Source organism: Aethalodelphis obliquidens, unplaced genomic scaffold (assembly GCF_003676395.1).
Source record: "Aethalodelphis obliquidens isolate GAN/ISIS:26980383/991018 unplaced genomic scaffold, ASM367639v1 scaffold38, whole genome shotgun sequence".
In the NCBI taxonomy this organism is placed as follows: Eukaryota; Metazoa; Chordata; class Mammalia; order Artiodactyla; family Delphinidae; genus Aethalodelphis; species Aethalodelphis obliquidens.
The window spans coordinates 5,182,455-5,191,865 of NW_020837982.1; the positions used below are offsets into that span (position 1 = coordinate 5,182,455).

At 42.6% G+C, this 9,411-nt stretch overlaps 1 protein-coding gene across 2 annotated transcripts in view; it reads left to right on the top strand.

Annotated features, from left to right (window-relative positions):
- The first annotated feature begins 1,812 nt into the window (after positions 1-1,812).
- CPD (carboxypeptidase D) overlaps positions 1,813-9,411 on the top strand; it is a 67,511-nt gene continuing 59,912 nt past the window's right edge. The window contains exons 1-2 of one of the 2 annotated variants that reach the window (XM_027130537.1): positions 1,813-2,598; positions 8,182-8,429. In XM_027130537.1, the coding sequence (XP_026986338.1) occupies positions 1,865-2,598; positions 8,182-8,429 (982 nt within the window). In that variant the 5' untranslated portion in view covers positions 1,813-1,864. The remainder of the gene's footprint in view (positions 2,599-8,181; positions 8,430-9,411) is intronic. The other variant, XM_027130538.1, reaches the window with a different exon arrangement.

Consider the following 9,411-nt stretch of genomic DNA (forward strand, 5'->3'; position numbering starts at 1 on the left):
GAACACCTGCAAGTTGCTTTGGCTATAACCTGAAGTCAGCCTACAACCCTCTGTCTCTCTCTGTCACCAGATCCTGTCCACTTTCTCTCCTAAAGGTCTTTCAAATCCATTTCCTTCTTTCTACCTCCACTGGCACTGTCCTTGAGGGTTCAGAGCCTCATGTCTTCTCGGATTATATCTTCCTTACAGGGTTCTTGGTCTCGAGTCTTAGTCCTTCCACTCCATTCTCCATGTTACTGTCAGAGAGATTTTTCTAAACTAGCTTAAAATCCATCAGTGGCTCTCCGTGGTCTTACAGATCAAGTGCTCCCCAGAGTCTGGCTTGTGAGGCTCTTTGGGTTCTGGTCCTGCTTCTCTGGCTTGTGTCCTCCATACCTGTGAGCTCCTTCACAATCCTGCTCTGCATGCAGTTCTCAGAATGTGCAGTATTTGCTCTCAAGCCTTCGGCGCTTGCTCTTCCTTCTGTCCAGAATACCTCCCTTCCTCCCCTAGTTTCTCTCTTTCTCCCTTACTCCTCCTTGGGTTGAATGAGGTTTCCCTCACCTGGGCCCCCATATCCATATTGTACCACTTACCACAAACTGTATCCAACCTCTAACTGAGCAGAGTGAATTGCTTACCAGCACGTAGCTCTAGCACACAATAGTTGCTCAGTAAAAATCTGATAAATGAATGAACCCTTTACTATTCATATTAGGGTTCAATCATAGTTCAAGGAAGGAGACTTGAATCGCTTGGCTCTGAAAGAAGGAACCAGAACAGTTATTGCAATTATGTTCTTTGTTGGGTAGAATTTCACACTTGATAAAAGGATTGTGAGGTTTTGTGTTTCTTCAAGCTAAAGTGATTTAAGCCTACTTTGAAGACCAGTTTAAAGGCCTCTTCTCCAGATGATAAAACAGGGTACTTGTCAGTTTTGAGGCGTTCCGGAATTATTCTCACCAAGCAAGTGTCTCCAGAAATGTCATACCTGCTGCTTTTAAAATGTTATTCTAAGGCCACAGTTAAACAAGTATCTCGCTCAGGAGAGGTGTGAGAGGTGGGCAAGTGAATCATGAAATGAAATCTGCCTACAGGGCTGAGAATAGCACACACAGGAACCAATGGCAGTGAAATAAACTGGGGTAACACCAAGGAAATATATCCATTAACACAAAGGGAGCCTACTACATAGCAGATTTCCACTGTACATAAAGGAGACACCTTCTTTCAACAGAGACTAAAAACTGAAATGAGGTAGTGAGCCCTCTGCCACTCCAAGTGTCCCAGTCTCTTCAACCGCTGCCGAGGCGCTGGGCGACAGACTCCGATGGAAGGGGTGCAAGGTGCAAAGGGCTGAGGCGTCTTTTAGCTCTTCCAAGGTAGATTCTTTAGAACCTTTGGGTTTTTTCGAGTCCTTTCAGTCTTTCTAACCTTTTGATTCTTTCAATTCTCGGTTCTAAGCGTTAAAGCGCCGCTAGGAAAAGCTGCAACAAAGATGGGAAGGAAGCTAGTGAGAGTACTCAGAGAAAAAGGGGTGAGAATTTAAGGGGTAAGCCAGAAAGAAGAGACTGAGGGAGTAAAGGAGAAGCGGAGCAAACGCAGAAGGGAAACGGGGAGGAGGGAAAGAGAGCGACAGGAACCTAGACCGATGAAGAGAGTGACCAAACTCTTCCCCGAGAGAAGGAAGGCACGCCCAGAGGGAATCGGCTGCTTTAAGGACAGCCCCGCCCCTCGGCGTGACGCCGCAGCAGGGCCGGCCACGATTGGCTGCGGCCTGGAGGGCGGGATGGGGTTGCTAGGAGCGGAGGGGATCCGGCTGGCCAAGGCCTCCCGGAGCGCGGAGCCGAGGGAACGGGGTCCGGGTTTGCAGCGCTGCTGGAAGATGGCGAGAGGCTGGGACGCGCGGCCGCCCTGGCGGCCAGGGCGCGTCTCGCTGCTGCTGTGTCTGCTGTTGCTGCTGCGGAGCCCGGCCCGGGCAGCGCACATCAAGAAGGCGGAGGCGACGACGACGACGACGAGCGCGGGCGCCGAGGCGGTCAAGGGCCAGTTCGACCGCTACTACCACGAAGAGGAGCTGGGCTTGGCGCTGAGGGAGGCGGCGGCCGCGGGGCCCCCGGGCCTGGCCCGCCTCTTCAGCATCGGCAGCTCGGTGGAGGGCCGGCCGCTGTGGGTGCTGCGCCTCACGGCGGGCCTGGGGCCGCCGCCTTCTGACGGCGATACGGGGCCCGACGCGGCGGGGCCGCTCCTGCCCGGCCGGCCGCAGGTGAAGCTGGTGGGCAACATGCACGGCGACGAGACCGTCTCGCGCCAGGTGCTCGTCTACCTGGCCCGCGAGCTGGCGGCTGGCTACCGCCGCGGGGACCTGCGCCTGGTCCGCCTGCTCAACACCACTGACGTGTACGTTCTGCCCAGCCTCAACCCCGACGGCTTCGAGCGCGCCCACGAGGGCGACTGCGGCTTCAGCGACAGCGGCCCTCCCGGGGCCAGCGGCCGCGACAACAGCCGTGGCCGCGACCTCAACCGCAGCTTCCCGGACCAGTTCAGCACCGGTGAGCCCCCGTCCCTGGACGACGTGCCCGAGGTGCGCGCCCTGATCGAGTGGATCCGCAGGAACAAGTGAGTGTCGTCCTCCCTCCACCGCCGCCTCCTCCCCCCCGCCCCCTCCCCATCCAAGTGAGCCTCCAGAGCAGAGGCTGGATCCGGCACTCAGCAAGCGCTCAAACGGTGCTCTCAGGCCTAAGGGACGGGGGTAGTGAGGGCGGAGAGCGACACCCCGTAACGGGGACAGGGCCCAGGCCGCTTAGCCTCCTGTCCGGCTAATTGTCCGAGAAGCGCTGCCTAGAGGCTGTCATTTATTCAAAGGATGCAGAGAGCGCTGTTTGGCCGGAGGGGAGACTCTTCTAGCATCCTGGCCCCTGTTCTCACAGGATCGTAGAATATGAGCGACGGAAGAGACATTAAGGATGACCTAGGTCAGCTCACTTATTTTATACATAAACTGACAAGATTGCGATTATCTTATAACTACAGGCACTGTGCTAAGCCCTTTCCGTGGACTGCATGATCTCAGTTTATGTTGGCCACAACCTGATGAGACAGACAGCATTAACATCCCTGTTCTGTAGCCGGGACTTCAACTCACGCATTTAGTCAGTGCTCTTAACGGGCATGGAGGGAGACTGTAGCCTAGAAATGACAGGTGACACTCCCGGGGTCTTCTTCTTGGTTATTTAACCGAAACTGATTCACTTCCAGTCTTTACCTCTGACTCAGCTGTGGAGCATATAGGTATGGCTGGCTGGAGAACTTGTACAGATCTGGAACCTTCATCTGTAAGCAGCTTCATTTTAGACTCTGAAGGGTTTCTGCTGCCACTTGTGAACATTATTAGTGGGCCAGGGCCAAATGGCTAATTGTCACACTTAATAGACACCTTAAGTGTTAGTAACCACTCTGTGAGATTTAAAAACTTAAAGGAAGCACGAGGACCTGAAGAAATTGGTGTATAACAAGAAAATATTATAAATATATATATGGTGTGTTTATGTACCCAGTTAAACCTTACAGGAATTGTTCCTACTGGCAAAATGTGTGTGGGCTACAATAATATGGGTCATCTCTGTGGAGAAGGTAGAACTTGAACTGAGTCTTGAGAGATGGGTAGGATTTTCAGAAAAAAGGTGGAGGAGAGGAATAAAGGAAGAAGGAACTTATACCAGGTGGAATAATATCTGAAGTGACCATGCACCTCTTCCTTTTGTCAAGCATCGGCTTTGCCAGCATATCCCCATTTTTGTGTCTTCATAAGGCTTGTGAAGCAATTAATCTTTCCATACTGATTTGAAGAAGATATCTGAGTGCCAGATAAGGTACAAGCAATAATGAGCAAAGAAGTTTCCCTTTAGGACTTGGAATCATCTCTTCTACAAGGTTCAGCATATATAGCAGACCTTGAAAAATTCATGGCCATTATGACAATTCTAGATTCTTTTTATCTCCTACCTTTCACTTTACTCCTTCTGAGATCCCTTGTAGGTATTAATTTCACATGCTTTCTGGGAAGATTTTTCCTTTAAAGATAGTGGTGTCGGGACTTCCCTGGTGGCGCAGTGGTTAAGAATCTGCCTGCAAATGCAGGGGACACAGGTTAGAGCCCTGGTCTGGGAAGTCCCACATGTCGCAAAGCAACTAAGCCCACAAGCCACGACTGCTGAGCCTGTGTGCCACAACTTCTGAAGCACACGTGCCTAGAGCCCGGGCTCCGCCACAAGAGAAGCCACCGCAATGAGAAGCCCGCTCACTGCAGCGAAGAGTAGTCCCAGCTCACCGCAACTAGAGAAAGCCCAAGTGTAACAATGAAGACCCAACGCAGCCAAAAATAGATAAATAAATAAATAAATTTAAATAAAATAAAAAACAAAAAAATAAAGATAATGGTGTCAGGACCTCTGAACATTTACATAAGAAGTGTGACTTTAACATACAGCTTATTGTCAGAAGCTGTGATGGCCAGGGCCTTTCTGAGATGATATATCAAATTCACTGTTTGCATTGCTTGAAGGACACGTTTAAAAAGCCCCATCATGACCTTTGCAGGGATGTAAATTCTGTGAGTAGATTTTTCTATTCAGTATTACTTCTGCTGTGACCAGAAATAAAAATGAGCTTTGTCTTGGTGCAAGTCACCTTGAGACTATACTGAAAGCTTTAAATTTTAAATCTAGGACCAAAAATGTGCTCTTTGGATAACTCTTTCATATCACCAGTATTTAATGATTAAAGTTATGGTCTGGGCTGGCTATTCAATGATAGGAGCTTGTGAAGATTTTAAAAGCTCATCTGTGTCATTTGGTATTACAAAGGAAGTGGCCCTATTTTGTGGCTATGGACTACCCTAATCATATCCGCCCTCTTTTCAAATGTAACTCTAATCAGAAGGGAAAGTATGTGAGTATATAGGGTGAAAAGTACATCCTTCCATCCTCAATCATAAATAACTCAAGATGCACATTATTTAATGATTAATCAGTAACAAGGGACATTGATATGTGAATAAAGTAAAAAAAACAAGCACATACACGATTTGAGATTGATTCCTAAATATATAGAGACAACTTTATGGATAGGAAATTCTAAAACCACAGACATCCGTCTGTACAGGGAAATTACCTTTTTCAATGTATTTTGTGAAATAAATCATTTGAATAATTTCTTGATATCCTATTCACGCAGCTGTATTAGAAATAGATTTTTGTTGTTGTTTTGGATATGTAACAATTTAACACTCATTTCCTCCTGCTTGGGAAAGTGGAGTTTATTTTCTTTGTTTCACTTTATACTTCATCCAATCCATGATTTTGTACTACTGATAATTGACTCATCTGCTCAAGAAAATATACAAGATTTTAACTCCATCATTAAAATAAAGATTTTATAGTTTACTTCACCCTCATATTTTTGGCACAGTTCTTTAATTAAATATACCTGCTTAGACTTTAATAGGAGATTAGCATATAAATGATTTTTTGGGTATGTTTGTGAAAAGCATTATCATATTGTTGGGGTAGGTGTATAGCTACAATTTCCTGAAACCTTTAGAATTTAGTTTATCAGACATCAAATTTTCTTAATTTTTTTAAAGTTATTTACAGGGTTATCTGGGGACCATAATAAAGTTAACTTGGAGACTGACTTTTTAATATCTACAGACTCTTGTTTATAATTTTTATGGTATATTTACCAGTTACTTTAAATCTTACGCAAGGAATGATATACGATATTGAAGTCAAGTGTGAGAAACACTTAAGAGGATTGATTTGATTGGAAACCATAAAATACCCTTCAAATAAAATTGGATCGATATACAAAGTTGGTTTGACAAAGACTAAAAGAAATAATCTTACAACCACTATAATAGATATCATTTTCTTTTGAAATCGCCCTTACCAGAGTGGCATTGGTGCTTTTAAAACTATGTGAGTAGAGTAAGGAAAATCTAATAATTTAATTTTATCACTCAAGTAGATTGCAAATATTTCATTGTTCTAAAAGTATTTGATTAGGCCATTTTAACAGTATTTCTGAGAAGTGTTACAAGAAATGTCAAACAAAGTGAAAAACAGCATTTAATAGAGAATCTTGGAATTTAAAATTTTAATTGAACACGTATAAAGTAACATGCTTCACTTATTTAGAATATTCAGTTACCCTTTTTCTTTTTTTTTCCCACTAGACTATGAATGCCATGAGGGCATTTTTGTATTTGTTTCTTCACTAATATATTCCTTAGTGCCTATAGAACATTTGGCTTATAGTTGACACTCAAGAAAATTTGTTGCTCAGTTGACTGTCTGAACTGGGCCAGCCTTCTTGTAACTTTCCCAAAGTCAGTGTGGGGTGGTGGTGGGGAAGTACTTAAATTATTTTAGGCATAGAAACCAAAAAGTAAATTGTTAATAACTTGCTATGGAGGAGGGATGGGTAAATTGGAGTTAGAATAGATGCTTAGTTTTTGTTTCTGTAACATTGTAGAATTGGAACTGGTGAGTAGAATTATAGTCTGTAAGGCAGTGATTCCCTAAGCAGGAAGCTAGAGGTCTCCAAAGGAATGAACATTTGCTGAGCAGGGGCTATAAAGCAGTCATTGTGCTGGAAGATAATTGTACATGTATTATCTTATTTAATTCTTGTAACAACCCTGGGAGGCAGGTAGCATTAATCCCCGTTTTACAGATGAGAGAGAAACTGGGGTTCAATGGATTTAGAGGCAGCAACTTCTCCTGATCATGTTACTAGTGAGTGACATGTCTGCAAAACCAAATGTTCTTACGCATATTTGCCTGGTTTTAAAGCCTGTGCTATTGCCACTATACCAAATGGCATTCCCCTCTGGTATCTAGAACTGTGCTAATTTTAATTATGTAAAACTAGTCTTCTTTCATAGTCTATTCTGGTGTTTAATCACTGTCTTTATCAGCTAAATTCTGTCTTCTGATGAATAGATTCTGTGTTACAAGTAATTTTCATTGTTTGACCTCCTCTGGGAGGTACTGATCATACCTAACCTTTCAAATTAAACATATCGTAGACTTAATTTTCTTTCAAACATATAGAAAGAAATGTTATAAATCAACCCCCTTTAGAATTACTGTAGGTCAGTTTATTTCAGCCACAAAAAGGCAGAAGCAAAAAATCTAATTTTGAGTGCAAAGAGAAAAGTGTTTAATCTCCACTCATAGTAATGGTTTGAACTGTTACCTGAGTGAAAAATGTATAAATAGGACTTTGGCATGTTTTTGCCTTTACCTTTTACCATAAAAGGCATTCTTCAGTATTTCTATATCTATAAATTTGACCAAATTGTAAATGGATTCGCTTAAAAGTATCAATAAAAGTGCAAAAAGTTTAAAATGTTTCTTTTATAGAAGCAGCCTTGTCTCCATGTCAGTTTATTTTTTAATGGTCCAACCAGGAACCTTGCACCTAGAAAGAGAGCTGCTTTTACAGTGATGCAATGTTCTGTATTGTTTTTATCTGAAAGCAGCTCAGGTCTTTCCCCGCCCCTGAATTTTCTCAGCTATGGCTTCTCTCCTGAAAATGTGAATTTAGTGTACTGTGAAAATGGAATGAGGCAAAGCACATCCTGTTTTAAATTAGACTCCCTATCTTAAAAATTCTCTCTGGACAGTAATATAAAAAGCATGAAACTTATTAACCTAACTCGTATATTCAACAAATATTTATTTATGCCAGCCATGCTTTCTATGAAATTAACACAATATGAAGTACAAGAATTAGATTGAACTCTATGAAATTGTAATTTTTGTAGGTCAAGACATGGTTGAATAGTGGCAAGTTCATATTGTTCAACTTAATACATGATTTTACAGTTCCCTGAATAAGACGTCTCCTGAAACATTAATTTACACTGTGTTATTCAGCTATTTTTTTCAGTGATGGGGAAATTATTTAAAGTTATTTGAAGTTAACTTGGACTGTAAAAACTGTTTGAAATTTATTGAGTTAATAATACTTTCCATTTTCTTTTTTTTTTATTGTTGTTAGTCTAACAGCCGATAGAGTTGTCTTCTAGGTGTCAAGAGGAATATCTAAGTTCATTTATAAAAGATGTAGAATTTTAAAATACATGTTTTCTGTTCCCTTTAAAAAATGATATGTGATTTGGTTATGTTTTCAAAGGTTTGTGCTTTCTGGAAATCTGCATGGTGGCTCGGTGGTAGCAAGCTATCCTTTTGATGATTCTCCAGAACATAAGGCTACTGGAATATATAGCAAAACCTCAGATGATGAAGTATTTAAATACTTGGCAAAAGCCTATGCTTCAAACCACCCCATAATGAAAACTGGTGCCCCTCATTGTCCTGGAGATGAAGATGAGACTTTCAAAGATGGGATCACAAATGGTGCGCATTGGTATGATGTGGAAGGTATGTAAAGCCCTGAATATGCTGTATTTCCCCCTGTGTACATTTAGCATTCCTAAGTATACTCTGGTGGAAAGAGGAAATTTCGAGGAATTCTGATTTTTTTTTTTTTTTGGCCATGCTGCCCAGCATGTGGGATCTTAGTTCCCTGACCAGGGATCAAACCTGTGCCCCCTGCATTAGAAACGCAGAGTCTTAACCACTGGACCACTGGGGAAGTCTGAATTCTGATTTTTTTAATCTTTTGTTTTTTAATTTTGAAAATTTCAAACCCACAGTAAAATTGAAAAGAAAACTACATGAACACCTGTATATCCTTCATTTAAATTCACCAACTGTTATCTTACCCCAAATGTTCCCCCTCCTAACCCCTCTCACGTGTATGCGCACACACACACACACACACACACACACACACACACGCTCTTTTGCCAAATGATCCAAAAGTAGGTTGCAGATTTTATGACACTTCACCTGTAAATACCTCCCAAGTATGTATTTCCTAAGTACAAGGACATTCTCTTGTATAACCCATGTACCATTATTGTAACTGAGAAATCAACAGTAATTCAGTACTATCATCGCACATGCTGTTCATAACTCAAAATTCCTCTATTATCCCCCAGATATCTCTTATAGCTCCTTTTCTTCCAGATCAGATGCAGTCAAGGTCCCAGCATTGCATTTGGCTCTTGTGTTTTTTTAGTTTCCCCCATCTAGAACAGTCATATCAACAGTCTCTTTTCTTAATGATGGTGAAACTTCTGAAGTGTCCAGGCCAGTTGTCCTACAGAACGTCCCATATTCTAGATTTGCTGCTTTCTTCCTGATAAGATTATCAGGTCAGAATTTCCAGCAAGATCATTATATCAGTCCCATCAGGAGGCACATAAAGTGAGGCTGCAAGTGGCCAAGTTGGGCAGCTTGGTTAATGTGATGACCACCACTTCTCTCCATTTTACATAAAGGCACATTTTCCCTTTGT